The sequence below is a fragment of the Aspergillus foveolatus genome (assembly GCF_047715535.1).
Source record: "Aspergillus foveolatus strain CBS 279.81 unplaced genomic scaffold BDW70scaffold_3, whole genome shotgun sequence".
Classification (NCBI taxonomy): Eukaryota; Fungi; Ascomycota; class Eurotiomycetes; order Eurotiales; family Aspergillaceae; genus Aspergillus; species Aspergillus foveolatus.
In genome coordinates this window covers 801,832-818,319 of record NW_027396067.1, presented here as the reverse complement: position 1 = coordinate 818,319, position 16,488 = coordinate 801,832, and the positions used below count along the sequence as shown (strand labels likewise).

General features: G+C 51.3%; 7 protein-coding genes across 7 annotated transcripts; 6 read left to right on the top strand and 1 right to left on the bottom strand.

Annotated features, from left to right (window-relative positions):
- Positions 1-605: 605 nt before the first annotated feature.
- BDW70DRAFT_65024 (NADP-dependent isocitrate dehydrogenase) lies at positions 606-3,056 on the top strand. Its single transcript, XM_073744486.1, has 8 exons — positions 606-1,189; positions 1,481-1,516; positions 1,607-1,617; positions 1,670-1,703; positions 1,759-1,897; positions 1,950-1,986; positions 2,042-2,538; positions 2,587-3,056. The coding sequence occupies exons 1-8, from the start codon at positions 887-889 to the stop codon at positions 3,009-3,011; spliced, it is 1,482 nt and encodes a 493-aa protein (XP_073600342.1). The 5' UTR covers positions 606-886; the 3' UTR covers positions 3,012-3,056.
- Positions 3,057-3,798: 742 nt separating this feature from the next.
- BDW70DRAFT_168792 (uncharacterized protein) lies at positions 3,799-5,446 on the top strand (the record flags this gene model as incomplete). The annotated part of the gene is made up of 5 exons (XM_073742549.1): positions 3,799-3,927; positions 4,048-4,139; positions 4,287-4,571; positions 4,639-4,706; positions 4,771-5,446. 5 exons carry the CDS (start codon positions 3,799-3,801, stop codon positions 5,214-5,216), a joined length of 1,020 nt encoding a protein of 339 aa, XP_073600341.1. The 3' UTR covers positions 5,217-5,446.
- Positions 5,423-6,456, top strand: BDW70DRAFT_64981 (SRPBCC domain-containing protein). Its single transcript, XM_073744485.1, has one exon. The coding sequence runs from the start codon at positions 5,629-5,631 to the stop codon at positions 6,247-6,249; it is 621 nt and encodes a 206-aa protein (XP_073600340.1). The 5' UTR covers positions 5,423-5,628; the 3' UTR covers positions 6,250-6,456.
- A 1,106-nt stretch (positions 6,457-7,562) lies between these two features.
- Positions 7,563-9,293, top strand: BDW70DRAFT_64968 (protein kinase domain-containing protein). Its single transcript, XM_073744484.1, has one exon. The coding sequence runs from the start codon at positions 7,884-7,886 to the stop codon at positions 9,066-9,068; it is 1,185 nt and encodes a 394-aa protein (XP_073600339.1). The 5' UTR covers positions 7,563-7,883; the 3' UTR covers positions 9,069-9,293.
- Positions 9,294-10,441: 1,148 nt separating this feature from the next.
- On the bottom strand, positions 10,442-12,555 carry BDW70DRAFT_64957 (uncharacterized protein). The gene is made up of 2 exons (XM_073744483.1): positions 12,357-12,555; positions 10,442-12,303 (listed from the first exon to the last, which is right to left on the bottom strand). The coding sequence occupies exons 1-2, from the start codon at positions 12,493-12,495 to the stop codon at positions 10,565-10,567; spliced, it is 1,878 nt and encodes a 625-aa protein (XP_073600338.1). The 5' UTR covers positions 12,496-12,555; the 3' UTR covers positions 10,442-10,564.
- Positions 12,556-12,571: 16 nt separating this feature from the next.
- Positions 12,572-14,648, top strand: BDW70DRAFT_64956 (putative endosome-associated ubiquitin isopeptidase (AmsH)). The gene is made up of 2 exons (XM_073744482.1): positions 12,572-13,031; positions 13,085-14,648. The coding sequence occupies exons 1-2, from the start codon at positions 12,885-12,887 to the stop codon at positions 14,570-14,572; spliced, it is 1,635 nt and encodes a 544-aa protein (XP_073600337.1). The 5' UTR covers positions 12,572-12,884; the 3' UTR covers positions 14,573-14,648.
- A 142-nt stretch (positions 14,649-14,790) lies between these two features.
- BDW70DRAFT_64949 (putative oxidative stress response protein Oxr1) lies at positions 14,791-16,486 on the top strand. Its single transcript, XM_073744481.1, has 2 exons — positions 14,791-15,990; positions 16,060-16,486. Exons 1-2 carry the CDS (start codon positions 14,942-14,944, stop codon positions 16,202-16,204), a joined length of 1,194 nt encoding a protein of 397 aa, XP_073600336.1. The 5' UTR covers positions 14,791-14,941; the 3' UTR covers positions 16,205-16,486.
- The last annotated feature ends 2 nt before the right edge of the window (positions 16,487-16,488 follow it).

The following is a 16,488-nucleotide window of genomic DNA, read 5'->3' as shown; positions in this document are numbered from 1 at the left end:
TCGACCAACTCCGGCGCTCCGGCTAGCCACGCAAAGGAAATGTCCGATGATCGCAAGTTCGGGCTACAGCCGGCGGAAAATTTCTTGGTGCCGCGGGAAAACGGTCCAGTGGCATCCTACCCCAGGAGGAGTAGAATGTGAATATCGTCTCACAAGGTGACGGAGACCGTGCGACAGACTGACGGGAAATCTCTCGAAATTATGATGGTGTTGCGCTGCAATGGCACCGTAGACGGAGAAATATCGCCTCCAAATCCGCCATCTGCACTCCGCATGAACCTCGTCCAAAGTTTGGAGTTTGGAAAGTCGCCTGCGCAACGTCATCAGCCTCTTATACCCATCTAATCCTCGTTCCTGGCCATTTTCTGATTCTCTGTATGTCTGTAAGCTTCATCTATCAATTAGATATCAAGTGTAGTCCCTTTATTCCCATTATTGATTGTGTTATCCAAGACGGCCGGCTTCGGCGCGCACGGTGGGCGGAAAAGGAAGAGCTCCATCACGAATCGTGGGGATAAGAGAGAAGAGTCACGCCTCCTCGAGACTTCAGGACTTCATCACCAGCAGCCTTCTTCCCTTGCCCCTTCCACGACACCCCTCGTTCCCTTCTGGCCTGTTAATCATTTTCCGGCCAGCTCCGTTCTGCTCCGCAGCAGTCACTTGTTCCCTCCTGTCGACCCTCTGCGACTCCACTGCGCTCTCCTTCCACCCGAGCCTCCTACGTCGAGTTCCCTCGGGTACGTTGCAGTCGCCTTCAGAATCGCGTTTTCACTTACCGACGGTCGAATCCGCTTGCAGCAGACAAGGGCCTCTCGTCCGCCCCTCCTCCACATCCCATTATCTTTCACCCATTCGCGTCGTTTGTGAATAAGCCCATTATTCCGCCATGTCGTCGGTTCGGTTCACTTCCGCATTGGCTCGCCGCTCCCTCAACTCCCCTCTTCTGGCCTGCGGTGCCCCTCCCATTTCCTCCGCTCTTCGCTCTTTCTCTTCTGCTTCTTATTCTGCTTTCTCTTCTTCTTCTTCCTCTTCTTCCTCACCATCCAGCGCTCGCGCTCTCGCATCCACTGCTCGCATCTCCCGTCCCGCAGCTACTCGCTCTCTATACCGCGTTCAAACCCGCACCATGGCGACTGAAGGACAGAAGATCAAGGTCAAGAACCCCGTCGTGGAGTTGGACGGTGATGAGGTAGGTTTTATCCCGAGCGTTCAAGGGAGAGCCACATGGAAATAAAGTTTTAATTGCGTTGTACCCCGGACTGCATGGCCTTGCGTTGTGCGACTGCGCCTTATATCATGGTTGATTTGACCCTCGGAGCCGCATTTTCGTCCTGGCCCTCCGCAGGTGCGGGGAGAAACGGCGAAAGTTGCCTTGCTTTCTGCTGGATCAGCGTCAATTACCGGAGGGCTCTGGCCTTGCAGCCAACAAGCGTGCTTGTTTAAGCTTATATCACATGTCACTGACAACTACTCTTCCTAGATGACCCGCATTATCTGGAAGGAGATCAGGGAAAAGGTGAGTCTACAGTTTATGATCCTCTGATCATATCATGATGTAGCTTCCGTCACTGGCCGAACCCTAAGCTAACGGTTACTCCCGTCATAGTTGATCTTGCCGTAAGTTGATATTGTACCTCGGCTTGGCTGCGTCGTGGCTAAGATAGGCTAGTTTCCTCGATATTGACCTCAAGTACTACGACCTGGTATGTCTTGAATATTCCCTTGTCTACCATTTGCAGTGTACTGACCTTGCTTTAGGGTCTTGAGTACCGTGACCAGACCGATGACAAGGTCACCATCGAGTCCGCTGAGGCCATCAAGAAGTATGGTGTCGGTGTCAAGTGCGCCACCATCACTCCTGATGAGGCCCGTGTTGAGGAGTTCAAGCTGAAGAAGAGTAAGCCTTACATGCTCATGCGTGGAAGAGCTGACTGACAATACAACCCTAGTGTGGCTGTCTCCTAACGGTACTATCCGTAACATCCTGTATGTCACCTTTTACCTTCAGAACTTGCTTGCTCAGTGTGCTGATACCATTAAGTGGCGGTACTGTCTTCCGTGAGCCCATTGTCATTCCTCGCATTCCTCGTCTCGTCCCCGGATGGACTAAGCCCATCATCATCGGCCGTCATGCTTTCGGTGATCAGTACCGTGCTACCGACCGCGTGATTCCTGGGCCTGGCAAGCTTGAGCTCGTCTACACCCCCGAAGGCGGCCAGCCCGAGGCTATCAAGGTCTTCGACTTCACTGGCGGTGGTGTTACCCAGACTCAGTACAACACCGATGAGTCGATTCGCGGTTTCGCTCACGCCAGTTTCAAGCTTGCCTTGACTAAGGGCCTTCCTCTCTACATGAGCACCAAGAACACTATCCTGAAGAAGTACGATGGCCGCTTCAAGGACATCTTCCAGGAGATCTTCGAGTCCGACTACAAGAAGGACTTTGATGCCAAGGGCATCTGGTACGAGCACCGTCTCATTGATGACATGGTCGCTCAAATGATCAAGAGCGAGGGTGGTTTCATCATGGCTCTGAAGAGTGAGTGCATCTAAAATAGATGATGCTGTCCTCGACTAACCCCTCTAGACTACGACGGTGATGTTCAGTCCGACATTGTCGCCCAGGGCTTCGGCTCCTTGGGTCTGATGACTTCCACACTCATCACCCCTGACGGCCAGGCCTTTGAGTCTGAAGCCGCCCACGGCACCGTCACCCGCCACTACCGCGAGCACCAGAAGGGCCGCGAGACCTCCACCAACCCCATTGCCTCCATCTTCGCCTGGACCCGTGGTCTTATCCAGCGTGGTAAGCTCGACGACACCCCCGACGTTGTCAAGTTCGCCGAGGAGCTCGAGCGCGCTTGTATCGATGTTGTTAACGAGGAGGGTATCATGACCAAGGACCTTGCTCTGTCCTGCGGCCGCAAGGAGCGCGACGCGTGGGTTACCACCCGCGAGTACATGGCTGCCGTCGAGCGCCGACTCAGGGCAAACTTGAAGGCCCGTCTATAGATATATCATGATCTAGCGTTTTGCTTACTGTTATTGTCGCATTTCTAAAATATCACGATACCTATTCATGACGACTGCGTTGGCTATATTCTAGCTAGAATTATTGGGTCCAAGATAGGAACATTTGACTGCACATTGTATACTTAATTGAGTGGGTGAGGAGAGAATCAGTCTTGTATTACGAACAGTGCAGTACAGTCAATACTACTGCCTATTGTCTGTCAATAGAAGGCCTGAGCACCTGTTCTTACAGCTTATTTTTATAAAGTGCATCGCTCGCTGAGCTTGCGACCACATCGACCACAACTTGAGTCTTGACAACCCGATAGGACTGGTGCATCTGGCCCGTCTCGTGATCCTTTCATACTTGACTTGTAATATTCCATTGTATCTTTTTGCCTCTGAAGTACGTCGTGCTATCCGCCCTTTTCCTGCTACCTACTGCTTCCGGCAAGCTGGGTTACATAACATTCCAAGATAGCTGTCAGTCGACCCTTGGCTCAGACTTGCGCCCGACCAACTGGATGTTCTTCCGATCTCTAGATTCAGCCTGGATTGTTAGTGGCCGCCACGGGGTCTTGACGCAATACCAAGCGTGCTACTACCATACTCAGGACTACTGGCTTTTCGACCTACCTCATCCTCACGCCCATTGCGCTTCGGCCACTGTCCCTGACGACGCGCCAGAATCTCATGCTTATGGCTTTCTTGGCTACGCCTAAGATCCCTGTCAGGTATTCGCGGGGCAGCAGTGATTTCGGGCATATACTGTGCCCGGAGGTGCAGGATGTATGTACTACCTGTCAGCATAACCTTTGTCTCTGTGGTGACTATCACAGTGGCTCTACGGCTCTTTACACGCATTCACTTGGTGTGCGCGCCCTGGTGGGATGATTGGTTTCTGGTGCTTGCTTTGGTAAGGACTATCTTCAGTTCAATCGACTCATCTGTGCCAACGGTCGATCACAGATGACGGACTACGCCTTCTTCGGTGTTCTGATTGCTGGTGGGACTTGCTTACATGCATATGCTAGAGCTACAAAGTATTGACGTTAGACAGAGGATGTTAACGGCCTGGGGAAGCCGAAGGCGTCTCTTACCTTGGCTCAATATCGATTTCACCTCAAGGTACGCATTCTGACACCTCCATTTATCGGTGGGAACTTGCGCATGACACTGGTAGCTGCTTTGGATATCTGTTCCTTTATACAACCTCTCCCTAAACCTCACGAAAGTGTCGATGGTCCTCTTATACCTGCGCCTTTTCCCATCGAGACACTATCAGATAATATTGAAGATACTGCTGGGTTTGGTCGCTTTCACCGGATTGTACATGGTGCTTGGCACGCTGTTCGTCTGCGTTCCGGTCCATACGTTTTGGGATCGACAAAATGTGGATGAGAATTGTGTCTCGCGAGCGGTGGTGTGGTATCTCACCGCTGCCCTTCAGATCGCTGGAGACTTGACTCTTGTGACTTTGCCTATGCCCAAATTGGTCATGCTGCGCGTCCCTTTGAGGCAGAAGGGTTGCCTGATATTGGTGTTTGCTCTTGGGTTGTTGTACGTTTCTTCTCCCCAGCTTTCATAGACAACAACCCAGCGTAAACTGACGGATACGATGGCCCAGTGTTGTCGCCACAAGCGCAGCCCGGCTCGACTCTCTGATCACGCTCGTACAATCAGAAGACCTCACCAGTTAGTTTAGCCCTCTCAGACTATACCAAGTGGGGAAAAGCTAACATAATGTGTACTTACCCAGAAGCTAACGGCCTAATCGCAACCTGGTCCTTCGTGGAAGTCAACGTTGCGATCATCTGCGCAAGTCTGACAACATTCAGACAGCTCATTATCCAGATTTTTCCAAAACTCATACCGTCTAGCAGCCTCAAAACGGGCAACCGCAGTGACAAGCAGCTGCATGACCCGGCAATACCTTGGGCACCGTACACGGGCTCGGCTAGCTACTGTGCTGATATTTCTGGATGTGCGAGTGCGGATCGGGACTCGGATTCACATACTGGCGATGGCATTCAGGTGATGAGGGAGTTGAGATGGGAGTTGGGAATGTCTGGTGCAGCCACTGAGACTGAGACTGAGAAACGGAATAAGAAACCAGAATCGGCGCTGGGACCGGACCTGGAGGGCCAGGCTGAAAATGGACAGCCAGAAGGGGAGTCTGGGTGTACGCATGAGTCTGCCGCCTAGTTGATAGATATCAATATGAAGTACCCCTACGAACTGTACTCCGTACATACATTGGGCGTCGCTTTAGGGTACGGAGCTGTCAGAATCTCAGTCTGATTTTTTCGGCATTCTATATCGTAGTCATTATCTTTTCGTACCTAACAAACAGAAAACGCCTACAGAAGATCTCCCTTTACACACCATACTCTCAATAAATAAAAAGCGATAGAACTTCGGGTCGCTTGGCGTTGACAGTCCGCGATCACGTGATCAACCCAGACATGCGACTCGGACACCTTGAGCATAAGTAACCTCTGTGCCCTTGATGCCCTCCATAATACCTCCTTCTTGTCTACAACTGTACTATCCACGCTACTTACCTACTAGTACTTGCTACAAATAAGCTGCAAAACAGCTCAAGGTTCCAAGCATAATGCCGTCTCTCAACCATCCCGACACCCCGAACATTCCCTCTTCCTCCGCCATCCTCGGGATCCAAAGCTCCACTCTCATTGATGCCCCCATCCAAGTCGTCTGGAGCGCTCTTACAAACACATCTACCTACCCGAAATGGAACCGATTTGTACCGCGGGTGACCGTTCGTGAGCAGCCTGACTTAAACAACGAGGATGCAACCCTGAGAAACGGAACGAGATTCACGTTCCACGTCAACATGTACCCCGAAACAGATGACGAACCGCAGCCGCAAAAACAGAATCTCCGCGACACGTTCCTGAAAATCATTGAGATCGAGCCGCCGGCGTCAACAAAACCCGCTGATAGCGGCTTGAGGAGAGGCAGGGTTGTATGGGCATCGGACCCCGCTGCAGACGGATATTTCATGTCTTCGTTGTTGACCGCCGAGCGCGTCCATGAGCTGGAAGAGGTGATAGACGGCAATGGGAAGAGAATGACGATGGTGACGAATTGGGAGTCGCAGGTGGGTGGTCTGGCTTATGTGGTGAAATGGATGTTTGGGAGCAGGTTGAAAGGGAATTTCGCAACCTGGGAGAATGGCTTGAAGGAATACGCCGAACGGAACTCGGAGAATTAGTCGCGACGGCCGGCGGGGCGTGAAATGAACCTGTTCGGACGTTCCATACGAAGGATACATACAAAGGATACTCCGAAGGCACAAGGCAGCCCTATTTCGGACCCCGCGCAGTACGCGGAGTGGTTCATGGCTGGAATGTGATGATATCACCATGCAGCAGCTGGCTTGGAACTTGGAAGTGAAGAAGTACGGAGAGTCGGAGGCGGGCCGAGGCTCGAGGATCAGCGACAAACTGAGTAAGAGTTCAGTCTGTCATTTCCTTTTAGCTGGTGGGCCACGTGGGGTGGAGACTGGCTGGCAGTATACTCTTACACAAGACTTACGAGCAGACCCTTTCAACGTCGTTTCAACGCGATAGGCCGTAGGATTCTTTATCCTGTCTTGGAACTGTGGCGAAGCCATGGTGATCTGAGTCACATTATCACATTAATATTACTTTCGATCACGCCGAGTCCGCGTAAGATAAGATACAGAGTTCTCCGTAGATTGGAGTATGGACCCTGGTGTAGAAAACGGAGCAGATAAGCTCGTCTGACAGGTATGCCAGCATCTACAGGGTATTAATCATACTCCTGCAGGCGGCACGACGACTAACCTGAGGCAGAGATTGTAGTACAATCTTTGCTTTTTTAAATGACGGCCGTTGGCCCGCAGACGGCCAGGATAAGTCTCTGGGAAAATTGCAGGGTGAGGAAACTCGGGTTGCCGCATCGGGCGAGCCGAGTCAACCGAAAAGGTACTAGCGCGTAATTTGTGGGTAATTGATACGCCACAGTCTTTAACCCGGCTTGACTCGTATCTACTACGACTGCTGCTATCTACTCCGAGTGGCATTCTTTGGTACCTAGTAGGCAGTACGACCTACCGAATACGAGCTAGCGTCGTCCTTGTCATAGTATCATGTAGTATGGACACTGTCGTAGTATCAGAGTATGTCGACGGGTCTGTGCTATCACAGCTATCACAGGCTTGTCTGCTGTACGACACGTAAGGGCAGAAACTGAAATGAGTTCCACGGTTTCGGCTGCCAATTAAGCTTGCCGTCGATCTCATTTCTTTTCCTGCTGGAATAATTTCTTCTTTCCTCTTTAATTTATTCTGCTTCCTTTCCTTTCTTCTCTCTCTTTCTTCTCTCTCTCTCTCTCAATCTTCCTCTCTCTCGATCATTCTATACTCTCTATCGTTACTGACAGAATCATCATGTCGCTGTCTCCGATCCTGTTCCATCTCTGTCGCATGCCTGGTTCGGACTGCAGTCCCTGACCATATCCAAATTTTGCTGCTTTTTCTCGACGTCAACTGGTACTCAAGTCGACGGGACTTGGTTCCTGCTGCTTGCTGCTTGCCACCGTGACTCACTACAAGAGCCGTTCCTTATCTCGAGGGGCTGTCTCTCGTCCCTTCGCCCGTTTCCATCTACTGTACGGAGTACTGCTACTGCATATATCTCTAGCGGCCCGCCTTCGACAATACCTAGGTATTATTACGGTCTTGTTTCTTGATACGTCTGCTATAGCCATACTATCAAGAATACTGATTTCGAAGATATATTCGTCTTCTGATCAACTACTGGAGAGAATCTCCAGAGTCAGTATTTCTTATCGTGCATTTTTCTCGGAGAGCAAACAATAATTATGGCGACTTATACGCCCGTGCAGCTCTCAATTTCCACCAAATCCCATGGCGCCGCTGCTGCGCCAGGACTTGGCCTTACTCCTCCTGTGACTCCCACCATTGACGACCGGGCTGGCAGTCCCAATGCTACCTTGTCGCCTCTAGCGGATACGTGCTACGGCAACGGAGCCGTAGGTGTATCCAGCCCTCCGCATTTCCTCGGTCAATTAGAGTACCAACTCGACGAAGAAGACCGTCCTATCACGTTTGGAACTGGTGCATGGAGTGTTGTCTACAAGGCGTTTGCCTCACCCCGCACAAGTAATGCAACGCGCCCATTTACGCCCCCAAGCTCGCCCAGCCCGGCCGGCCGCTTGGTTGCTGTCAAGTCACCCGGAAGACGAGATGCCCGCCCCGTGATGTATGCGGAAGCTCTTGCGCTCACCCGGGCCAGCGCTACTCCCGGCTCAGAGCGTCATATCGTGCCCTTTCACGGCTATATTACCGACTCCAGCTCCATCGTAATGTCAGCAGTTCCTATGACCCTGTCAAGCTACATCGAAGACAAGGCCCGCATTGCCCAGCAGAACTTCAGCATACGAACCATGCACGAACCCGTTCTAGGGATGGCGCAGTGGCATGATCTTGCCAAGAAGCTCATCGAGGGTCTCTCCTGGCTCCATAGTAACGCCCAGATTGTACACGGTGACATCAAGCCACATAACATTCTTCTTCGCCCGCGCAGTTCCCTTGACAGCGACATCGACTCGGCAGAGTTCCCTTATGAACCGCTTTTCGCGGACTTCTCCTCCTCATATTCCACTACTTCCTCCGGAATTGAAATACCATCAAATGCCTGCCTTTCAGCCGTAACAACCCCATTTACAGCGCCAGAGCTGCTCAAAGCCCTTCGCTCGCCGGACGTCATCCCGGAGCCCGCGTCCGATGTCTTCTCGCTTGCCGTCACCCTTCTTGGCGCCGCCACCGGCGATATCTTAGTTTATTCTGGGCTCAACCCGACCCTGCGCATACAGTGCGCAAAGGACGGTCATCTTATTATTGAATGGGCCCGCCAATGTGGAACTAACGGTACGCGCGTCCCCCCGAACGGACTTGTTGAGAAGCTTCTCAAGCCGGCTGTTGCGAAAGTTCCTGCTGAGCGGATTACTGCTCATGCATGGTTGGACATGGCCAGCACCGTCTAGCCAATATATCTTCGTCCCCTCTCCCATCATCGCGAACCTCGGCTTCGTCATAATACACACTCTCGAGCATCTATTCCGGCATATGTTTCTTTCTAGATTCATCCACATTTCTGTTGCGATTTGGGTTCGGTGGGTTTAACTCAGTTACGCATGTATTTTGCGAACCTTTTCTTTCATCTTCCTTCTCAACACCAATTTGTGATACCCTATTATTACGATACCGCCATTTGGCTCTATTTTTCTTCGGGAACTATGCTATGCCATGTCACGCTATATGTACTACCTAGCCTCATGTATGCATTTCTATACACATTGAGTTTCAAGATTGTCATGTGCTACGCTACGTTATACCCTGCCTCGTCTGTTCCGAATACTTCCGACTTATTGAAGGCGGACGAGGCGCGCTAAGTATATACTCTACGCGTCTACCACGAGTCTGTGTATCAGATATTATATTCTTATACTATGCATATGAGTGACAGGATGCATTCGAAGTTGACCTGATTCTGAAGCTTCTACCCCTTCCGTAGTCCAAATACCCATGAGTTCCTTTATATACGAGCGACATCATCCACATATACAGCAATGATCCAATCACCGAAGGCTAGTACCGTAGCCCTTCAATCCACCTTGTCTAAGACTACCTTAGCCAGTAATCGACCAAGCACCATCGACTATCAAACACAATTCTTAATACACTGGATCCCAGGGCTGTCTGTAAGCAAATTGTCCCGACCCGCGTAATCCTGATATCCAATTCGATGTCGCTATAGTAAATTATCCTTTAATCAACTGGCCAAGACCGACTTCGAGCAGGGGCCCCAAACCCGTCGATCGGATCACTTCCCGAAGGAGCACATCCGTTAATTTAAAGTTCCATTATTAGGGCTTCCCCACTACCAGTAGTTAGTTATTCACTTAGTAGAATCAAAGAGGGACGAAAAAAAAAAGAGGCATAGTGCTTGTGCTATCGTCCCTCAAGACGTAGGATTGACATTCGTAGTATCTTCCTGACTGTCATCTACCAGAACCTAAGAAGTAGGCATCCTACTACCTGGATGTGTTCGGTATAACAGAGTATGTACCAAATTAGGAAAACTAAGCTGGAGTTGATCAGTGTATTATGCGTATCCATGGGTTTCATAGTACCTGCCTCGATTTCTTGTCATTGAATAAAGATACGAGATGGAGACAACTTATAAGAACTGTTACCCAAGGAGCAATGGAGAGCAGCAGTCTGTCGTAGATCGGTTGTTGAGTCAACAAACAGCATATGCAGCAGAGACCCACAAGACTACCTATCTATATTGACATATTTATGGTATAAATAAGAGAACAATGTATATAATACAAATCCGAATAAATCTAGCAATCCCTCATCCCGGTCAGAAAACGCCATTCCGTCTAAAAACCCAGAGAGCAGTGTCCAGACAAACAGACGTCAAAGATGCTGTTTGCATACTGATAGTAATAAAGAGAAGAAAAGAACAGGAAGATCACCACCTCTTCCGCATCCTATCACCAAAATCTCTGGTTTGCGCAGCTGTAGTCGTACCCCCCATTATCCGAGTCAGGTCGACAAGTGGAATATCCATGCCATTTTTGGCAAATTCGACAGCAAGGCTCCAAACGGTCTCGACGGAGAGTAGGCGGATACGGACTTCGCTCAAGTCATAGTCGAGGTTCTCTTGATAACCAGAGGCGGGATCTTGCTTTGCGCTACTGAGACAGAGTGGGTCGTAGTGCACGGTTTTAGGTAATGAATCGAAGTCCGGTTTTGGGCGCTTTGAGGCGTAAATGGCGAGGGTGGGGGCAGCCCTGACCAGGTCGTTCGCGGAGTACGTGTGGAAGATGCGCTTCATCAGGTTTGGGACGGTAACGGTGTTGCTGACTTGCAGGGAGACAGAAAAGGCCACGAAGAAATTAGAGGCCTTGTCTTTTTGTTTCTCGTCGAGTTGCTGCATGTACCGAAGCGGTACGGGGTTTGGGTCCGCTTCGAAATACATCCATGTCCTGTATATATTTTGAGGATACAACTCGTCCGGTTCGATAAAGAGGGGGTTGAAGGGCCGGCGGTCGAAAAGAAGAAGGGAGTTGTCCAAGTCATCATTGTGGTAGACTGCACGCCTGTCGTCTTTTAAGTAGGGCAGAGAGCGAGAAATTTCGGAATGAAGAATAGATGTTTCTTTGTTGAGGGTAGCTTCAGCAGCTTCAATCCGCTTGACGAGGCGGTTGATGATACTAAGCGTGGTATCTGGGCGTGCCGCAACCCGGGAGACCTCTTTGTTAAGGTCATCAATCTCGCTCTGGATTTTGCAGACTTTAATGCGACAGTAAATCTGGTGGTTGTCATGATTGATCGCCGCAGCTATTTTGCGGTATTGATTCTGGGCCTCCTCATATTCAGCTGACTTCGGGCTCACTGCCTTGAGTTTCTCCATATCAGTTAAGTATTTCTCATGCTGAGGGGTCATAGCACGAAACGTGTAAGGCACTGGTTTCGGAGCAGGGATAGGGCTCTCAGGTGCTGCTTCAATCGGCGGGAATGCTCGACCCGTTGGAACGACAACACACGTCTCAGAGGTTCTCTGTTCAACACGCTCTTCAACCGCTGTAAGCACATCCCATTGCCTTGAATAAGCATGATATCCTCTCTGGTCTTCAACCGTTGATGCTACCTCGAATGCATGAAGAGCGGCCTGTTCGGCGAGAAGCGATTGTCGAACACGCGAGCCGATATTGCGCGGTAATATTGCGTTCACGTCTGCTGCGGTCAACGAGACCAGTAGCCGTACACTTCCGTAGGCATGCAAGCCGTTCTGCCGAAGACATTCCTCCATGAACACCTGTACCCATCGCGAGGCACGAAAGTGGTCTTTCGCCGAACGCGGGCCGGGTGGGTTTGCCAGGACCAACAATGTGTCATTGCTTGCAAGGAGCCCGCTTTTATGGGTGTTTGCTGGACCTTGTTCCGGAAAGTGTTCATCAAGCAGGCCTTTCCAGTCTCGCAGACCGGTGAGTTTCGTTTCGACTATTGAGCAGCTTGGCCGACTGTTTGCCCAGGGCTCAATGAACCGCTTGAAAATATCCAGTTCTGGCTCAATGAGGACATGCCTGCGCGGTTTCAAGTAATCGTTTATTTTGGAGGAGATGACGCCGGCGCCAGGCCATAGATCAAGTACGTCGACCGGTGCATTTCGCGAGAGATATGGGGAAAGGCGTTTCAGAATATCGTCTATAGGAAATTAAACTCAGAGCGGAGCGATAAATATCGAGGTAGGTACGGACCACATAGCCCCTCGCTTATAATGCTCGGTTTCTGGGTTCTGCTTCCTTTGATAGGAAGGGCTTTGTGCAACGCGCTGGTAATCGGAAAACGTGCCGAGGGCGTGTATCGAGGGAGTGCCTGCTTGGAATAACGCGGCATAGTGAAATAAAGAAAGACTAATGCTAGTTCATAATGTGAAAGAGCAGATATGAAGTGGCGGGAGGTTGCTGGATATGGACAGGGTAGTTGTCTTTGTTTGAGGACGAGCTTTGAGCTGCGCGGAAGAGCCCAAACCTCCGACGCCCCGCCGATCCCTCTCTTCCCTCAATTCCACCACCTCTCGACTCATCCTCCTCTTATGGCTCGAACTTCCCTTCGTTTATGTCGAGCCTTCCTGCAGATGAAATATATGATTATGATCGATCGCCGTCCGTGACATCACCCTTCTTCTGCTGCCTAAAACCACTCTTGTCCAGCGGGATTTAAGCCCGTGACTGCTCCGCAAAACAAAGCAAGCTGCCCAAACGACAAACCGACACTATATAGACATGGCATCTCTATCCCCAGCCCAGAGCGGGGGCGCTTCCGCCCCTCAGAGTGTGGAGAAGATCAGCCGTTTAGCTCAGGACTACAAATTCAACCCTGCAGTTCCCTTACGGTACTGGCTGAGGACGGCTGCTACGTTAGTTCGTGAGGTTAGTGATGCCTTTATGTATCTTTGTCACCGTGTGCTAATGGAGCAGGTTAGGCTCGAATCTACTTGCGCGAAGGACATGATGAACAGGCATACCTCCTCCTCTTCCGACATGCTCAGTTAGTGCTTGTTCACTTAGCCGACCACCCGGACTTGAAGGATGGGAAAGATGTGAGGGAAGAACGGAAGGCTCTAATAGTCGCTGAGAAGGAGGTTAAGCAGAACCTGGAGATCCTGGAAAAACTGAAGCCGCGGATCAACAAGCGATATGAGCGGTATACACAGCTGATGCGCGAACGCCAGTCCCGCATGTCCTCGTCCGCTGCGGTCAGTCCCGCTGCATCGAGCCAGCCGTCGCCACCTCCGGACCCTGCTCTGTCTGGCGTTGCCGAACCTCTAGAAGCTGGGAAGGATAATGAGCTAGCCGTCAAACTGGCTCGGACCGAGATTAGTCGAAGGGCAACCGTCAGGAACGCGATGCGCCAAACTGAACTCAGCGGTGGGGATGAGTCGAGCCGACGCGCGGCAGGGATATGGGGTGACTGGGAAGAAGCCCTGCAGCGAAATGAGAGGAGGGATCCCGATGATCTGAGTCGGCGCATCCAAGAAGTGCGACTCAACCTGGAGGGCAGGCCACAGATTTCAAGCAAGTCTGTAACGCGGCCGCTGGCAGATGTCTCATCTGCACCCACTTACAAATATCCAACTGTTCCTCGGCAGAAAGCGCTTGATGTTCCTTCTGTTCCGGTGGAGATTCCAAAGACCGAGGCCCGCGAGCTCACCAAGCCACCGGTACTTCCTCCGAAAGAGAGCTTTCAAACTAGCCAGCCAAGCGGGCTTGAGCTTCCGCCGCGCCCGGACAAGATTTCACAGGCAGTTCCACCAGCATCTGCAGCAGCAGTGCCTACGAAAGTGGCAGGGGACGACAGACGTAAGGGATTGGACCCCTCCAGCTTCACATTCAAGCCATCCGCCTACCTTGAGAACGGGACACCTCTTCGCACTGTCTTTCTTCCACCACAGTTGCGGTCGCATTTTCTGTCGCTCGCCGCATCAAATACTCGTAAGAACTTGGAAACGTGTGGTATCCTCTGTGGTACACTGATATCTAACGCCCTCTTTATTTCTCGACTTCTTATCCCCGAGCAGATATCTACATCAGACACCTGTGAGACGGTCAATGAGTCCGCAATTTTTGAATACTGCGACTCGGAAGATCTAATAGTGCTTGGCTGGATCCATACGCACCCTACCCAGACCTGCTTCATGAGCTCAAGGGACTTGCACACACATTGCGGGTATCAAGTCATGTTACCGGAGAGCATTGCCATCGTTTGCGCGCCGAGTCAGACCCCAAACTGGGGTGTATTCCGTTTGACGGACCCGCCGGGGCTCAAGTCGGTCCTGAGCTGTACTCAGACGGGACTATTCCATCCTCATGCTGAGACCAATCTATACACGGATGCGTTGCGCCCAGGGCATGTTTTTGAGGCTAATGGGTTAGAGTTTGAGACTGTTGACCAGCGGGTGAACAAGTCATGATCACGACTTCTCTACTCTTTGCATTATGTTTTCTATATTCCCCATGTGTAATTGTGATGCCAGCTTGACTTCCGACATGAATCATGAACAAGAAGAAATAATCATATATAGACCTAAAATGTGTCACGTAATCCACACTTTGACCTGCATACCTCCGTTGCAGCTCCAACTCAATGTAGGTTAAGACTTAAAAGGAGTCCCCCCACCGAACCAAACCCAACTGTCAGCCTTTACTCCACCTCCAGCTTCCCAAACTCGACAATCTGTCAAGTGTCAACTCGTCCACTTCACTTGAATCCTTGATCCACTCTTCAGCAAGGGACGATCACTCTGCCGATTGAACCCGAATCAATTCTCAAGGAGCTCTCGATGTCGTCTGCTTCCCAGCCCGATTTGTCGACTCCAACCACCCCCGCCACCTCGACCTCATCGCCAGGTACCGACCCTCCACACCCCAACTCCATCGACAAGAAGAGCTCCAGCAGTACCTCCTTACACCAATCCGCTACCTCGTACTTCACCTACCCAGTTACTCACGTCGTCTCTGGGCTTTACCGCCGACTGACCGATCCCCCAACAACAAACTCCGCCAACACTACCAGTAACACCATGATGTCCCGTCTGCGCCGCCAAAACCCAAATCCCAATCCGAACCCTTCCTCCTCGTCCTCCTCGATCTCGTCGTCCTCCCAGCACCCGGTCTTCACACCAGTCCGCACAGTTTCCCCCTTCCAACCACCCCCACTAACACCTCTCACCCTCCTCGCGAACGAAGAAACCACACCCATCCCGCTCGCGCCACAAAACCAGCTTCTCACCCGTGCCCTCGCAGAGGAAATCCGTCTTCTCGTCCCGCCGCGCCTCCAATTGGTCGATTCCTGGCGTTTAGCATATAGTCTGGACCGCGACGGCGCGTCGCTATCAACGCTCTACGAGAATTGCCGCTCCGTGTCAGCGCGCAGTCCAAGAGCTGGCTATGTCCTCGTTGTTCGTGATGCTTCGCCGTCCGCATCGACAATATTCGGTGCTTACATGACGGACCCCCCACATCCAGACTCCCATTACTTCGGCACAGGGGAGTGCTTCCTGTGGCGGGCGAGCGTTCTCCGCCCGCCTCCTGCCTCGCTTAATATGGCCGACGGCGATGGAGGCGTGTACTCCGAGGAAGCACTGGAACGGGCAGGTCTCCCACCGCCACCGAGCGCGGATACAACGAACGTTGGTCGGTCCACAACATTGCGGGGTGAGAAGGCACAGTCGAAATTGCTTGCGCCGCATACGCATGGGCTTGCTCAAGGAGGGGCTACTAATAGCGGAACTACAACCCCCGACCGAATCCGCTTCAAAGCGTTTCCTTATAGTGGGGTGAATGATTACATGATGTTCTGCGAGACGGGGTTTCTCAGCTTAGGTGGAGGGTGAGTCTTGGATCCCTTCTTTTATTTGCCCCAGGGATAGCAACAGGAGCTGATGAATTGATCTCCCAGGGACGGCTACTACGGTCTATGGCTCGATTCAATCCTTGAAAAGGGTGTTAGCGCATCGTGTCAAACATTCGGGAACGAACCGCTCTCCGATGAGGGTGTTAAATTCGATGTCCTTGGCGTCGAAGTCTGGTATGTTGGGTCGTAGCTCGACTGTTTTGGGTTTACGTCCGTTCATCGCCGCTTTGGTTACTTAATATCCAATGCTCTGGGACGATATGGTGAGACGGAGGCGAATAATTTGAAGGATGACATGCTGCCACGCGGCATTCACTACTAGTATATGATCAATACCCGGGCATGATACGGCTGGTCTCCGTCATGTCTTGCTTTTGCTGTTTGTTTAGTTTGAAAAAGGTTGGATATTTAATTGGTAGGGAGATCAACGATAATTTAATGAGCAATAGAATGAGGATGGCTTGTCATGCACGC

Coding starts and splice junctions, on each gene's coding strand:
- BDW70DRAFT_64956 (XM_073744482.1), top strand. CDS start 12,885: ATGGCATCTCTATCCCCAGCCCAGAGCGGGGGCGCTTCCGCCCCTCAG. Junction 13,032..13,084: donor CTGCTACGTTAGTTCGTGAG/GTTAGTGATGCC, acceptor GGAGCAGGTTAG/GCTCGAATCTACTTGCGCGA.
- BDW70DRAFT_64949 (XM_073744481.1), top strand. CDS start 14,942: ATGTCGTCTGCTTCCCAGCCCGATTTGTCGACTCCAACCACCCCCGCC. Junction 15,991..16,059: donor TTTCTCAGCTTAGGTGGAGG/GTGAGTCTTGGA, acceptor TTGATCTCCCAG/GGACGGCTACTACGGTCTAT.
- BDW70DRAFT_65024 (XM_073744486.1), top strand. CDS start 887: ATGTCGTCGGTTCGGTTCACTTCCGCATTGGCTCGCCGCTCCCTCAAC. Junction 1,704..1,758: donor ACCTCAAGTACTACGACCTG/GTATGTCTTGAA, acceptor ACCTTGCTTTAG/GGTCTTGAGTACCGTGACCA. Junction 1,987..2,041: donor GGTACTATCCGTAACATCCT/GTATGTCACCTT, acceptor GATACCATTAAG/TGGCGGTACTGTCTTCCGTG.
- BDW70DRAFT_64968 (XM_073744484.1), top strand. CDS start 7,884: ATGGCGACTTATACGCCCGTGCAGCTCTCAATTTCCACCAAATCCCAT.
- BDW70DRAFT_64981 (XM_073744485.1), top strand. CDS start 5,629: ATGCCGTCTCTCAACCATCCCGACACCCCGAACATTCCCTCTTCCTCC.
- BDW70DRAFT_64957 (XM_073744483.1), bottom strand. CDS start 12,495: ATGCCGCGTTATTCCAAGCAGGCACTCCCTCGATACACGCCCTCGGCA. Junction 12,304..12,356: donor TATAAGCGAGGGGCTATGTG/GTCCGTACCTAC, acceptor AATTTCCTATAG/ACGATATTCTGAAACGCCTT.